General features: G+C 34.3%; 1 protein-coding gene across 3 annotated transcripts in view; it reads right to left on the reverse strand.

Moving 5' to 3' along the window:
* Positions 1-17020, reverse strand: part of LOC106877877 (transcription initiation factor TFIID subunit 1) — a 93401-nt gene that overhangs the window by 30003 nt on the left and 46378 nt on the right. For all 3 annotated transcript variants that reach the window (XM_014926919.2, XM_014926917.2, XM_014926918.2), the window contains 9 exons: positions 15576-15764; positions 14088-14224; positions 12520-12579; positions 11128-11224; positions 9755-9960; positions 8371-8479; positions 6179-6277; positions 4798-4890; positions 2504-2588 (listed from right to left, as the gene is read on the reverse strand). In XM_014926919.2, the coding sequence (XP_014782405.1) occupies positions 2504-2588; positions 4798-4890; positions 6179-6277; positions 8371-8479; positions 9755-9960; positions 11128-11224; positions 12520-12579; positions 14088-14224; positions 15576-15764 (1075 nt within the window). The remainder of the gene's footprint in view (positions 1-2503; positions 2589-4797; positions 4891-6178; positions 6278-8370; positions 8480-9754; positions 9961-11127; positions 11225-12519; positions 12580-14087; positions 14225-15575; positions 15765-17020) is intronic.

Consider the following 17020-nt stretch of genomic DNA (forward strand, 5'->3'; position numbering starts at 1 on the left):
TAATAATAATAATAATAATAATAATAATAATAATAATAATAATAATAATAATAATAATAATAATAATAATAATAATAATAATAATAATAATAATAATAATAATAATAATAATAATAATTGATTCTTTATTTGCCACAGGGACAAGAAATAAGAGACATTACTAAGACAGGACACAAAAACAGTGAATTGAAAAAATAATGAGTTGAAAATGATTATATAAATATAAAATTACATAATGTATAAGAACTAAAGCAGAGAATATCACCTAGGGAAATAGGACTTCTTACAAATCACTGAAACATACTTCAACACTAAGGCCAGTGTCTTCTCCCTGCTAGGAAATTACAAAAAGGAAATTGAGATTGGAACTCTCCAGCAACACAAGCCTCAGCACTCGTTCCTTTATTTCAGGATATTTTTCTGCAGATCAGCCATCTCTCCTGTACTCTTATCACATTATTAAAGTAAAGCTGTTAAACAAGTTGATGAAGAGTTGACTGAAGAGGAAAGTGTTTGTCTTCAGTTTAAGTAATCCTTTTTTTTTTTTTTACCACAGCCATCAGACAGTAGTAAACAACTACCTACCTTTCTTTACTAAAAGAATCTTTACAATGGACTCAAGTGATCTGTCCTTCCCCATTCCCAATGACAGGGTTTGACACAACCCCGCAAGTCAGTAATGTTCAGACATTGACAGAATAGTTCTGTCACTTTACACACATCTTAAGTAGGCACAACTGTTGGCACTGCCATACCCATAGAGTTTTATCTTCTCTACAGTCCATCAAAGATGAAAATATGGCTTAGTTACCATGTTGCATCTCTATCACCCAGGTCAATTCAACAATTTCATTCCCTCAGGTCTAAATGCTTATGCCTTAACTTGGACGATGCAACCTTCACATTTTGTACCAAAGAACTCGTCAAGGCACATTCTCACTACTTGCACATTATAAGCAATACTTTTCCTAATAACCTCTTCATGCCATACTAGCTCATTTTTCCAATCTATTATTTACTAGTTGTAGATCCCTCATAAAACTAATAAATTCTGTCCTAATTTTCATTTTCAATATGTTGATAACTGCTTCTATCAGTTTCTGCTTAACCAGCTTGCTAACCTGATCTCTACAGAGGGAGTGATACATTCACCTTCCGATAACCAGATCCCTGTCTCAATAATCTATGATTACTGTAGATAGTCACAAACTGTGTAGCTCTGATTTGTCCTTATCCACTAAACACAACCTGGAACAGCCAATGTGATTTGAACAAATCCACACTGTTACATTTAGGAAATATATTCAGTCAGTCAGACATATGAAAATGCCTAAGCAGAGTTGAGAAGCTTTTATATTAACCATTTTTATCAGCTACTTTCACATAATCCCAGTATGCATCTACAATACCATTCCAATCACACATTGACACAAATGTATAAGATGTTCCTATGAAGTTTTGCTGCCCAGCCTTCTTCAGGCATCAGAGTATAAACAGCCACAACCCACAAAATATTGCTTTTACTGCCCAAAAAAATGTCTGAACCACCAACCTGCTATGCACATGTAAGAAGATCACCTTTACCTGGAGATTTAGACCTTTCAAAAACAAAACAATTACTCCATTTGATCTGGTTCGATTCCATAAGGCACAAACCTCACAATTATCCAGAAAGAGTGCAAGACTACAAATGGCTAAGAAACTCTGGTCTCACTAACAGCTATTACATTTAAGTTTAGTGACCTGAAGGCATTGAGCAGGTGACCCTGCATCCAGACACCCACATGGTCAGGTGCATTCCTACATCTTACTTTCAACAAAGTATAAGAGAGGGGGGGAGAGAGAGACAGACAGAGACAGACAGAGAGAGACAGACAGAGACAGAGAGAGAGAGAGAGAGAGAGAGAGAGAGAGACAGACAGAGACAGAGAGAGAGAGACAGACAGAGACAGAGAGAGACAGACAGACAGAGACAGAGAGAGAGAGAGAGACAGAGAGAGAGAGAGAGAGAGACAGAGAGAGAGAGAGAGAGAGAGAGAGAGAGAGAGACAGATCGACAGCTACATTACTAATGAGTTTAATAGTGAAGGGTTAATTCAAAATAGAGATCAAATTGTTAATATTCCAGTTAATAAAAGAAGGATATAATTATTGAAGGTGAATATCAATGAAGAACTGATTGGTGCCAATAACAAACAACAGAATTGTTCTCGTCTAAACTACTAGGACTGAGTTTAAAGTTCAAATCTACCATGAATTTCAATTTAAGCTTCATTTTATATTGAAGTTAAATTTTTTTTTCCAATCTCACCACCCAACCAATATCACAATAACCACAACCATCACCATGACCACCACTACCATCCTACACCTACCGATCTGATATCAGTTTAAGAATCCCAAATTGCTGTTCCTGAACAAATAACATTTATATTTAGCAGTTACTGCAGTCAAAACATTTGCTGAATAAACAGACTCTCTATATTTACCACAGCAAACTTACCATTATACATTTTACTGTTGATTGACATTTGATTAACATCAGTTAAGAATTCTTCGCGAGAAGTATATTTCTTTCTCCGAACATTCTGGAACAAGATTACAACAAAACAGATATTTAAAGTTGATCATATAAGTTTATAATAAAAGTAAAAGACAATGTAAGTTAGTCCTTACCAATAATATTTAAAATTTTATAAATACTATAATTTATAAATACTACCTTCTTATGAGGAAAGAACAACAAAAACTAATATCTTGGATGAACTGTAAGGATTCTTTAGATTAAAATAACATTATTGTCACAGAACTATCAACATTTGATAACATGCAAGCATGACTGATTGGTTAAGATGTTACTTCCTAAATATGCATGTGGTTTCGGGTTCAGTCCCACTGCACCCCACGTTGGGCAAGCGCCTTCTAATAAAGTCAGCCAAAACCTTGTGAGAGGAAATGGTAGATGGAAACTGAAAAAAACCTGTTATATACATAAGTGTGTGTGTGTGTCCCTGTTTGCCTTCACAACACATGATTATAAATGAGTGTCATTCATTTCCAATCTTCTGTAAAAAAACATCTCTGACCATGGGGAAATACTATTTGCTTGGAAACAGTGAGAGTTGGCAACAGTAAGGCCATCATGCCAGAGAAAATCTACCTCGATGAATTCTGTGTCAGCCATGCAAGCATGGTAAAGTGGATATTAAAATGATGATGACTTATCAACATTTGAATAATTTACAAACACACACTTACACACAAATTGCTTAAGATTGTAAGATGTGATTTTCAGGAAGATTTAGCTGCTATTTCCAACAGGCTGAGTAACTATTATTGTTGTTGTCTCACTATAGTCAGCCTCAGTCAAGCACTCTGCCATGACCATCCTGTCTTTTGTTTTAAACAGTGTACATCACAGAACACATTATCTAACGTATTATTCCAATTTTAAGTCAGTAGGATATAATTTGATGGACATTTGGTTTCTATTTCTGGCAGGCTGAATAACCATGTGGTGGACCCTGAATGTTGTTGGTATTGATCTTGTTATAAAATAATCTCAAATGAGTTTGATCAGTGTTGTTAATATCCAACTATTTTGGATCAATACAAATCTCACACATACCAAGACATATCCCCAACACTGAACCAATCTCATTTTGTCCCATCACACTATCTACTCTCTATAGCAGATATTACATCATTTCCAGCCAAAATAACTCAACATTTTTATTTAGGAGAAGGATTCACTTTCCATTTCTCTTTTGATTCTGTTTTGCTACTATTTCATATTCCTAAGGCAACAAACTGACAAATCATTAGCAAGTCAGGCAAAAAAGCTTAGCAGCATTTTGTCCATCATTACACTCTAGTTCAAATTCTGCTGAGGTGGATGTTGCTTCCATCCTTTCAGAGTTGATAAAGTAAGTACCAGTTGAGTACTGGGGTCAATTTAATTGACTCGGCCCCTCTCCCAAAACTGCTGGCCTTGTGCCAAAATTTGAAACCAATATTTCATATTCTTTTTATTACAAGTATTTCAATTCAATTTCTTTCCAGCATTTCAAGTTCATTTTACTATGATATTTTCAGTTAGTATGGTTTTATCAAATTTAGGCATTTGTATATCTGTTCAAATAATTGTTTTTTACAAGGTGCCCTTCCACCTACCATGACTCATTCAACTATAAAGTAAGAGGTGGGAAGTTTTAATACCTCCACATAGCTTTATGAACCAATACTTAGTTCCAATTTCATTAAACTAAACATCTCCTGGATAATCTATCACAGGAAGCATTCCCTGATGATCTGGTGCCTTTTTCCTTGAGAATAAGGTGAAGTGAGGTAATGTGGAATAGGTATCCTGCCAAAAGACACAAATAAAAATAGCTGATATGAACTTAAGAACTAGGAGCTGATGATTTCTGCAACTCTAATCATTCAATCATTTCATCTCTAGATGCAATAAAGAGTCACACCCATTTCTCAACCAAACTCACTGAGCCAAGCAGCATTCTATGTTGAACCAGAAACACAATATCTACTGTACTTATAATACTTTTTAAACCAAGCAACATAAATATTGCCAATTGTCAAGAATTTCCAGGTCACAATAACTCCATTTCATAAATAAATATGAAATGTTTCTAAGCTGGGAACTGAAACTATGTCTGCTGGATGAAAGCCAACAACACTAACCACCAGTCCACAAGCAAATGAGACTATATAAAGAAAAAGCAAGATTTCTTATATAAAGACATCAGTGAAAATGAAATGTTTAAAACAATTTCTAACCTCTCTTAAAGTCTGAAGATCCATAGGGTCTTTCACAATGTCATAATAGTCAGTCACTTTTTTAGGATTGACAGGGAATAGAAATTGTTGCGTCTGTAAATAGAAAACATTAAAATAATGACAAAAATATGAACACTCACTTTATACAGTATTAATAATACACACACACACACACACACACACACACACACACACACACAAACACACACAAACACACATTTATATATATCTATAAGCACCAATGTCATTTGTCTTGAAATGTTACCATCTCATAACTAATCTTAAATTTCTTAGAAAAATCCCAACCTCTACCCAGAATGACGTGAGAATAAAATATACTCGGTTCAAGGTGCCCTTGGAGTAATACAGATTCAAGAGAGTGTGAAAGACTGCTGGTTTTCCCTGTACCTCACACGAATACATTCTCTTTGTATCACATGCACACACACACACACACACACACACTTATCTCTCTTAGATACTGCAGTAGTTTAAAATTCACATTTAAAAATCACATTTTTGAAAAGTTGGTATGCAACTTTCAATATCATGGAAGGTATAATATAGATGCAGCACAGAATTTTGTCAGTGAACAGGTCGCGGTCTCAAAGCGACGAAAATATTTTGGCAAATTAAATTTAAATGTTGAAGTGAATCTAACGTTTTTTGTGTGTTTCTTAAATGTCTTATAAATACCTTCCATGCTGCAATTGTTTTCGTTCCAGCACACAATCTCAGATCAGGTCGCTTGCCATGCAAGTACATCTCCAGAATATAATTTATTTTCTAAATACTTTGCATTTAAATTTGTATAAAATATTATACCATGTAACTTACACTCGAGATACAATTCCCGCTTTCAAATAACTTCATTTGGTATCACATGTCTTCAGCAAGAAGGATGGTTGCCAAATTCCAACATTCAGGGGCAGATTTAACAATTTTTCTTTTCCTTTTATCTTAAATAAGTGTTTCACCATATCAAAACATCAGTTACCTGTATATCTTTAAAATCACAGTTGCCAGTATATCTGTGTTCATATCACAGTGACCAGTATATCTGTGAAAATATCAGTTACCTGTATACCTGTGTTTATATCACAGTTACCAGTATATCTGTAAATATCAGTTACCAGTATATCTGTTTAAATATCACAGTTGCCAGTATATCAGTGTTCATATCACAGTGACCAGGATATCTGTGAAAATATAAGTTACCTGTATACCTGTGTTTATATCACAGTTACCAGTATATCTGTGTTTATATCACAGTTACCAGTATATTTGTGTTAATATCACAGTTACCATTACATCTGTGTTAATTAGTCATAAGATACACCAAAAAAACAAATGAAATAAAACCACATCTAAGGGGACTTACATTAGGGAGATCCCTCATTTCATTTAATATTGATTCAAAGATGGAGGAGAGAGTAACCAAGGGATCTGTTCGGCGTCGATTCGAAGACTGTTTGGGTTTCTACAAAACAAAAGAAACATGAAAGGCATCGAACATTAGATTATTGATTTGGTTTGCAGGTGAACCAGAAACAGTTCAGCTGTGGACAATGAGGTTTTGTAGTGTTTAGTTACATCCCTTAATGTTCTAAGTTAAAATTGCTGAAGTTAATTTTTTGTTTTTCTAGGATCAATAAAAGAAGTACAAAGCATTCACTGAAGGTTTAATTCAACTGGCCCCACAGTCCTTCCATAAGATTTTCTGACTTTATGGCCAAAATACAAAATCATTTTCATTATCCCTGTTACAACAATGGATTACAGAATTGGTAAATTATCAGAGAAAAAATGTCTTGTAGCATTTACTGATGCTTGTTTAAAGTCTCAGTTCAAATTGCACTAAAATGAACTTTGCCCTTCACAGTTAGTAAATTCTAATTATCTGTAACTGCCTCCAAAATTTGTGATCTTTTATTTATAAGTGAAATCATTATTATCAGCAGTGCAGCATGCTGATAGAATCATTGAAGCACCTGACAAAATGCCTAAGAGTATTTCATCCAGCTCTTTATATTCTGAGTTCAACCCCAGCCAAGGCCAACTTTGTCTTTCATCCTTCCAGGGTCAATGAAATAAAGTACCAGTCAAGTACTGAGATCAAAAGTATAGACCAGCCCCTCTCCTCAAAGTTGCTGACCTTCTATCAATATTGATTTCAAAATCTGGCCTAAGGCCTTCTATCTAAATTGGAAATTATTTTTATTAACATTGTATATCACCAAAGACTGACTCTTTGAATTCACTTCCAATCAGAAACGTCTATTAAATCATAATTTAATTGTAGTTTGACTATGTACACAGGCAAGAGTCGTGAACTGTCTCAAGAAATTAAATTAAATTTTAAAAAGTAATCCAGGCATGGCTGTGTGGTAAGAAGCTTGCTTCCCAACCATGTAGTCCGGGGTTCAGTCCCACTGCATGACACCTTGGACAAGTGTCTTCTACTACAGGCTCAAACCAACTAATGCCTTGTGAGTGGATTTTTTAGTCAGAAACTGAAAGAAGCCCATTGTTTGTTTGTGTGTGTGTGTGTGTGTGTGTGTGTGTGTGTTTGTGTGTGTGTGTGTGTGTGTGTGTGTGTGTGTGTGTGTGTGTGTGTGTGTGTGTGTGTGTGTGTGTGTGTGTGTCCGTGTCCAACACTACTTGATAACTGATGCTGGTGTGTTTACATCCCCGTAACTTAGCAGTTTGGCAAAAGAGGTTGACAGAATAAGTGCCAGGCTTTTAAAAAAGTACAAGAGTCGATTCTTTTGACTACAAATTCTTCAAGGCACGCCCACAGTCTAATGACTGAAACAAGTAAAAGATAAAAAGAATAAAAGATAACCAAATGGCAAATAATTAACCTTTCAAATCAGTTGAGCAACAAATTTGTTCCTCTAGATTCTGAATTCATATTCTTCCAACTTAGGTTTGTTTACTCTTCCCTCACCCCACCCCTACGACATGATAGGCACCAAAAGATATGTGGAAAGAATGATTCATTCAGTTCTTTTTCCTTCTTCATATCTGTGGCCTTGTGGGAAAGGTAAGTAAACAATAATTAATCTTATTCCATACCGAAGGACTTGATAAGACCAGCTTCTAACCCTGGGTGTCTGTAGTACTTTAACTGGAGAAGAAATAAATTTCCTCTTGGATGGAATGCAAGTCCATTGCAGCCAACTCTTATTAAAAGACCTGATTTCTATCTACAACTTGCACCAATGTAACGAACCATTAATGAAGGCAGTGAAGAAACCTCGCTTTGTTTAATCAAGGCAGAGTTGAATTGGATGACAACAACAACAACATATAATTATAAGCCAACAAAGGAGCCTCTACATGGTCAATCCAAATGCTACAAATAGCAGCCAAATCATCTGTAAATTACTCGCTATTATCTAACAAAAAGAAGAACACTTTGGATGATATAATCCTAGATACTCCTAAAAGACTTTAATCAAAGTTATCCTGGAACTAAACAATAACATGGTTAATTAGCAACCCGTGTGTAGTTAGTCAGGTCATATTTATAAAAAAAGTAGGAGAAAAGGATGCAATAAAGAGCCTTACCTTGAGGTAATCACAGTGAACCACACTTCCTGTACGGCGTTTCTTCTTTGTTTCCACAGCTTGCTTTGGAAATTTGAGCAACAGAGATTTCCGGCGCATTTGATCAGCACTGAAATAGTGAAAAAGAAAATATGAAAGTAAACTCTTGTCTACGATTGATAGAAGTACTTATTAATTAGAATAATCTCCTTAGTCCCTAAATTACCAATATTCTTTCTTTCAATTTCCAATGTGGTTATTTTGAGAATAACCATAACAATCTGGTAATGGCATCTCTCCAGATGTTTTTTAACAGAAAACGATCATCACTCTCAACTCTTAAAAAAATGGAGGCTAGAATACTGAGATCACATAGTAAGAGCACAAGATGTATAAAGTCTATTTCTAGAAGGAGAGATAAATGACAAACATTTGAGAAGAAGACCAAAGTTTAATTGGTTTTAATAACATCAAGGATTAAAGCGGTGAGCCAGTAGAATCATAAGCATGTCAGGCAAAATGCTTAGCAGCATTTCATCCTTCTTTACATTCTGAGTTCAAATTCCATCAAGGTCGACTTTCCCTTTCATCTTTTCAGGGTCAATAAAATAAGTACCAGTTGATTACGGGTGGGGGCAGGTTTCTGAAACATGGGTATTAAACAGAAGCACTGATTGCAAATTACACATCTTCATTACAGAACTCCTTCACTTCTATCTAAGTTACTTCAGCAACAGGTGTTATTATCTACTTTCAAGGAGCCCTTTATGTATTTGAAAATATACATTTCATGACTTCTCTAACCACTAAGTACTCAAACATATGCAACATGCAAAGACTTTCTCAATCAGCCTGCCTCTTGTGCACCCTATTTTATACTGGGTGCATCATACTGAATTCCTACCTATTCCTTTTCTATACACTGACTATAGGCATGATCAGTATACAGGAAACGAATGGTATAAAACTTTCTGTTAAAGATTATATTGGCTAGATATGAAGCCCTAGACAGACATATTCTCTAGAAAGGTGTTAAGCAACTCAATAATTATTGAAAACTAGACACAATAGTAAAAAAAAAAAACAGTATTCTATAAAAACTTGCAGGAATATAAAACCATACTGAAACATGGTGGAAATTACACTGCAAACCTACTGAAGTGGACATTAATTTTGGATACTGCTTCTAATTAAAACACTAATTATAACAGTCAATTATTGACATTATTTCTAATTAAGACAGTAATTGCAACAATTAAATCTAGATGCTGTATTTAATTAAAACAGTGATTAGAAAATGCTAATTATGGATGCTATTTTTAATTAAGATACTAATTATAACAGTTAAATCTGGATACTTCTTCTAATTATGACTCATAATAAACAGTTAATTATGGATACTCACTGCTCAACAAGATTCTTTGAGATGACGATCTTTGTCCCTTCTACATTAATAAGATCGTGGTCAGAAAGTAGGTTCTTTTCTTCTTCTTCTTCCTGTTCTTCAGTCATAGCAACCTGTACAGGGGCTGAGGGCCCAACTTTTTGATACAGGGGGCATTCTTTGTTTGTACGCATATGACCAATCTGACCACAAGCACCACATTTTAACTAAAATAAAAAGCAAATATAGTAAGCATATATAGAAGATATGTAGTACCTGGCCAAAGATCATTTTCTGTAATATAGGATGACACGAGTATCCAACTACTCCAATAATTCTGAATTTGAAAAAGTTTAAAGACCTGCAAAAGGGTCAGAAGGACCAAATTTTCAGATGTGGAGAAAGGTGGGTGCACATTTCAGGTTTACACAAATATATAATTAATTTATTTACAAGCAGTGGATTTTCATTAAAATAATAAATACAGAAATTATTTGGTGGGTAAGATGGAGAGAATTATTAAACACTAATAATAAAAGACTTGTATAAGGAAGGGACAACTGAGAAGTTATTTAAAACAAACTTCTATAACTGAAATCTATAAATCAAGAAAGGAAAAGGTATCCATTTCTTTCAACAGTCCTGTATTTACCAAAAGCAAACTAACATATGTAAACTAACATAATGCAAACTAATATAAAGAAATCATTTGTTAATATTTTTGAGGATAACAGGCAAAATGCTTAGTGGCATTTTGTCCATTTTCACATTTTGAATTCAAATTCTGCTGAAGCTGACTCTGCCTTTTGTCCTTTCAGGGTCAATAAAATAAGTTAAAGACTGGTGTTGGTGTCATCAACATACCAACTCCCCAAAAATTGTTGGACTTGTGCCAAAATTTGAAATCAATATTTTGAGGGTGGTGCCATTTGAGCATCAGGCAACCTTAGAGTATCTAGTAACATCCCTTTATGTTGTAAGTTCAAATCTCACCTAAGTCGACTTTAACTTTCATTTTTCTGAGTTCAATAAAATATAGTGTTTGTTAATTACTGACATTGATTTAATTAACTATAATCATCCCACCAAACCGGTGGCCTTATTAGAACTAAGGCCACCAGTTTGGGGTGAATGAAAGTTTCTACTTAATCAAATCAACCTCAGTATTTTATCAGCCCCAGATGGATGAAAGACAACTTGACGCTAGAAATTTAGAAATAATTATTTTGAAATAAGCTAATACCAGTCCCTGGTTAGAAGATTAATATGAAGTAACCCTTAGATAGCGCTATCACCTAGTTGAAATGGTTAATTAGATGGGGTTGCCCTGTAGACAATTTCCCTCCTACCCTATGACGAGTCCCTATTTAACAATTTACCTATAATTTACCTACCTTTAGTAGAGGAGTCTCTTTCTTTTTCTTTTTCTTAATTGGTGCAACTTTTTCTTTCTCTTGGTTACGCTTAATTCTTCGCAATTGTTCTTGTATTCTGCAAAACAAATGAACAGCGGAAAACATGATAAATAAACATTTTATAAATAGGTAACAGATTAGTAATAATAAATTCCTTGGCTGTCATCCATCTTCCTCTACATATTATACAATAAATATGTTACTAGACACAATAAAAAGCTGTATGATGAATACATGAAAAATATAAACCAGTTAAACTGTTTAATGTGTTTAGCTGTAAAAAGTAAATAGTGCTGACAAAACCATTTATCTATACTATAAATTGCAGTGTTCTTGATTGCTTGATTGATTGATTGATTGATTGAGTGTCGGCAGATTCACTCGAGAACGGTGCAGTGGAATCGCGTGAAATTCAGCACAGAGCGGCAGCATGGTCCGCTCATGTTCAGGAGATTTTTATTGCCCTCCAACTCCCATGGTTACCGAGATAATCGATTATTACTTTTTAAGATAGGAATATCCCATTCAATTTTACGAAAAACCAGCACAATAAAGATTATTTTTTTCCAAGTAATGTGGCTGGGTTTGTTTTTCGAAAATTTTAATCAGAGGCACAGAAAAAAAATAATTTCAATTTTTTGTGCATTAAAAAAAAAAAGCTATAGCTTACGCTCTTTCTAATTACTATGTTTTTTTTTACTTCAGTTACAAATGTCTTCAAACGTCGACATTCAAACAGCTTTTCCATATTGAGACAAACGGACTCTACACAATTGTATCCATCCAGGAACGCGTTTTCAGTAATTGAAATTCACAATTCTAATCAGTGTACATGAATGTCCAACCTATGATTGATCTTGAACAGTTTCGATTAACATTCTTGTGTCGCCAATACAACAACCGCGCTACCATATATTTTTCTTTTAAGGTGAGGTTATACCATAAATAAGGTTCCATGACTACATGGGGCTATGGGTACACACATGAAGTTAGTTTTACAATATCGACCCGCAAAATCCACCACACTGCCTGAGTGAAACCGGGAAAAACAGCTAGTAAGATATATATATATATATGCTTTCAGTGCGAATGGTTTTGTTATATGGCGCCGTGTTTTACAATCCTATCAATAATAATAATGGTATTTATATAAGCTCAAAGCTTATGGCAATCACCGTGCAATTACTAAGGGTATATATATATATATATATATATATATATATATATATATATATATACATATGATTACATATATGTGTGTGTGTGTGTGCATAGATATATTTATATTGTGTGTGCAGGTGTACGTGTGTATGTGTGCATGTGTGAAGTTGTGATGAATTTTAATCGAAGCAGGGAAAGTAAACAACCGACCTTCTTCGTTCTTTCTTCATCTCTTCCTTCACCTGATCATCAAGGGTAGCAAATTGCTTACTGGAAATAATAATACACAGAAAGAATATGAAAATACATGTATAATTATGCAGTACCATATAGAGTGAAAGCAAGATAAAGAGAGAGGGGGAGGAGGGAGAGAGAAAATAGTAGTAACAATATTTATATTACATAAATAATAGTTAAATTTCCCTCAAATCAGTTTACCTTATTAAGAAAAAAGAAAGGACACAAATGAAATCTTAGATATGCAAAAAAAAAGAGAAATAGGTTGGTACTGTCTTGAACCCTAACCTTTGTTTAGATGCCTGCTCCATCAAAGCATCAGAGCTGCCCTAAAGTCTAAACAACCCCTGCAACATGGTATTTAGCTTCAACATAGTGGTATTTAGCTTTTCATGTTCTGAGTTTGAAGCCACTGCATCACTAGCAGAACTGAAATATTTTCCATGGACACAGCATTGAGCTACCAGCTGATAGATCATGAGTATAACACTGCAGGTATTTGGGTTAATTCTATATATCTCAGGACATTTAGATGGTTTTGTTTTTGTTATTTTACATGTGTTAATCAGAAGAGGAAATATAACCTCCACCCCACATATGATCCTTTATTATTTTCAGGACTTCTGAAACTTGTGAAAGGAAGTGAAGTTCTCCTCAAACCAGAGACATGTCTCGAATACTTGCAACAAAATTAAAAGTAACCCATTAAAAGTAAACCAGGTGATGGATTCAACCTACTGCCCAAGAATAGGAAAAGTTCTTCCACACAAGAGTAAGTAGATCCTGAGTTCAAACCTAAGGCAGGTATTTTGATGTGTTTTCAAGAGGCTAGTCCACTTTAATTCTACATTGCCTCATTACTCCAGTTGTTCCCTCTAACAGGTCCTCTTTGGAGAAGGCAACCTGCTATCGACCTGCCCCTGACCACCACCACCACATTGGTATCTTATCCAAAGAAAGAATCATCTTTTCATTTAGTTAACAGTGTTAAACCACAGCTAAGCACTGATCCTTGAAAAGCTTTTGAGAGTTTAAGTAGACTCATTGACATAACATAATTACTCCTCACACACACAAGGGGACCTCTATGTGGTTGCTGGACTTGCTAGACGATGACAACAACAACAGCATTAGTAGCAGCAACAGTGGCACCACCACCACCACCACCACCATCATCATCATTTAGTGTCCACTTTCAAATGATGTCAATGATGATTATCAAACCAGTCCAATGACCACACAGAGCCTTCCTTGTATCTGCAAAGTATTCATGTGACATCAATAAGGCGACTTAAACTATCAATGACATTCTCACTATGCATAGGCCAAGTGCAAAATTATCATGTTTGAATTACTTTTGTTCATAGATTAACTCAGAGTGAGCTGACCAGAGGCTAAACAACAACTACAAACTACATCAAGAACTTTTCATACCATTATTTCAGTTATTTCTCTCTCTAGTAAGGTATATATTAAGGTATATATTGACTGAACAGATTCAGAAATGATGAAAGAAAGAAGGTAAAGATTAATCCACTAACATAAATGCAGGATCCTTTGTTTGTCTTATCCTCACATAAGTGTCTATCACAGCTGGTTTGCGGACAATTTCAGATCGAGTAAACTCCTTTCCTGATTCGTCTCGGAATGTACGAGTAATTTTTAATTTCCTGCCACCCTAGATAAAAAAGAAAAAAATTATTTGATTAATAAATTCATGTATTGTATTGTAGTATCGTTGCTGTGGGACAGTAATAAACTTCTGGAAAGTTATGTTTGCAAAGTGATTTTGATTCTAATTTAGGTCATTTTCGTAATCTTACTCTTCATAATTTTCTCCTTCCTTGAGAAGTTTAGCACCTCTTCCTTGTAATATCTTCTGCAGAATCCTTGTAACATGACACATTTCAAACCCAAAACCAACCTTGGCAATGCTGCAGTATTTCACTATTTGTTGTATTATGCATCGAAACATAAACTTGTGAATGTTTATAGAAGATATAAAGTATAACGTGCAACATTGTTCTATGAAATAAATTAGAAGAACCACACCATTAAATATAACTTCTATTTCTTCTCAAGTTCAGATTCTTTAGAGGAATTCTGTTGTCTATTGAAATTATTATATAAAAAATTTCAATATTTTTTTCAGGTTTTCTGCTGGATTTTTTTCTACTTTCTTTCCATCAGTATATCAAGAAAACACCAAAAGTAAACTTTTTATTGATTTATAGGTTTGAAAACATTTTAAATACTGTATTGTTTATGGAATGGCAACAAACTTGCAGCAGACTAAATATCTTCAGCATTAATTTCATCAGAGCTAAAATCCTGCTGAGGTTTTCTTAGCCTTTCATTCCTCTGGCCTTGAGGAAATAAGTACCTTCTCCTGTCAAGGAGTGGCCTTGTGCCTTACACTCATACAAGAATTCAATTTTTATATTATTTAGGAAACTGTGGGCTGGCAAAAATCCAACAGAGCAATATAGTTTTGTTGCTGTAGGTTCAGTTTGAATATTGCTAAAGTTATCTGTTTCCTATTGACTAACAAAATTTATACCAGGAAAAAATTAACCAGGCCCTTCATCTATAGACTTGTGACATTATACCAATGGTAGAAATCAATTTTAAATCGTTTTTTTCCCTAACATATTTGAAATTGAGATAAAAATACAGGTTTATATGTTTAGAATTAAGTGCAAATGCAAATTTAAATGCTATACATAAAAAAAAATCACTAAAAGAATATCAAATTGATAAGAATAACTAAAACAAAATTTGTTTGAAGGAGTTAGCTCCATAAGACAAAGAACATAGTTCCATAAGAATCTTACAAATGAACAAAAAAAAACAAATGTTGTGACATAGACACAGGGCACAACATTCATATCCACAATATTCATATCAAATGTCTTCTTTAATAACAAAATATTCTCTGTTAATAAATACAACACATAATGTTAAAATGAGTAGGAATTATAAATAGTGTACAAGTGTGCAATAGTGGTGTTCTACATGAAATACTTTACCAGCGAAGAAAATGAAGCACTATCATCATCTTTATTTGGTGCTGACATAGAATTTCCTTGGGTTTGATAAGAAGTAGAAGAAGAGGACAAAGCCGGCTTCTTCTTTTTATCATCATTTTCTTTATTAGATTCTTCCATCAACATTTTCTGGAGTTCTTTCCGCATCTGTTCTTCACGTTCAAGACTTATCTGGAACAAAACCAATGAAACATTAAAATAACATCAAATTTTCCATGCAGGCATGAGTTAGAAGAGATGTACTAGAGTAGTAACCTGCAACTTGACACCCTTCTTGACACCAATTCTTACTAGTTTTCAATTGATGCTTTTTATTCCATTGGTCTTTGTATGTCAAACTACTGAGCTATGAGACAGAAGCAGTGTCAAAGCAAATTCATGCACATACACACACAAACAAACACACATATATATGTATAAGGCACAGGTTTGGCTGTATGACTCTGAAGTTTGCTTCTCAATCATCTAGTTTCAGACTCAGTTCTATGGTATCACACCTTAAACAAGTGTTTTCTATTATAGCTCCAGTAAACCAAAGCTCCATAAGACAAAGAACATAGTTACTTGGGTAAGAATCTTACTAATGAACAAAAAAAAAAAAAACAAATGTTGTAACATAGACACAAAGCACAACATTCATATCAACAATATTTATATCAAATGTCTTCTTTAATAACAAAATATTCTCTGTTAATAAATACAACGCATAATGTTGAGTGGATTTGGCAGATGGAAACTGAAACAAGTCAGTTGCAAGGAGGGAGTTCAGATTTGGGTGTGTGGGTGTCTCTCTTAGTCTTGATGCTGCCACCATCACTTCCACTAACAACACAACCACCACCACCAACAAAATTATTGTAAATGAGCATCACTGTCATAGAAGCAGTGTCATAGGTTTCCAATCTTCGTCAGAAAGACAGGTCAGTTATTGCTCTCCAATTTTTTGTAAATTCTTAAATATAACTCCTTCTGTGTATATATATACTACCAAACAAACATGATTTTTATTGAACTCATAATACTTTTTGTAGTCCCGTTCTGAATACTTTATCGAATACTTTCTTGTAAATAGTTTTTAACATTTTCTTATTATCAAAGAATGTATAACTGTATTTTAATACTTTTGTGACAACCAGTACTTAACACAACAAAGCTTATACAAAGCTTTACATTTTACTTTTGACAATCTTTTTCCAAAAAAGTGAAACCAGTCAAGTCAATAAACATCTTTAAAATTGCATTTTCAAACCTTCTTTCATATGTGGTTGGCGTTAGGAAGGGCATCCAGCTGTAGAAACTCTGCCAAATTTAGATTGGAGCCTGGTGTTGCCATCCGGTTTCACCAGTCCTCAGTCAAGTCGTCCAACCCATGCTAGCATGGAAAGCGGACGTTAAACGATGATGATGATTGATATATATATATATAT

This window comes from Octopus bimaculoides, chromosome 13 (genome assembly GCF_001194135.2).
Source record: "Octopus bimaculoides isolate UCB-OBI-ISO-001 chromosome 13, ASM119413v2, whole genome shotgun sequence".
Classification (NCBI taxonomy): Eukaryota; Metazoa; Mollusca; class Cephalopoda; order Octopoda; family Octopodidae; genus Octopus; species Octopus bimaculoides.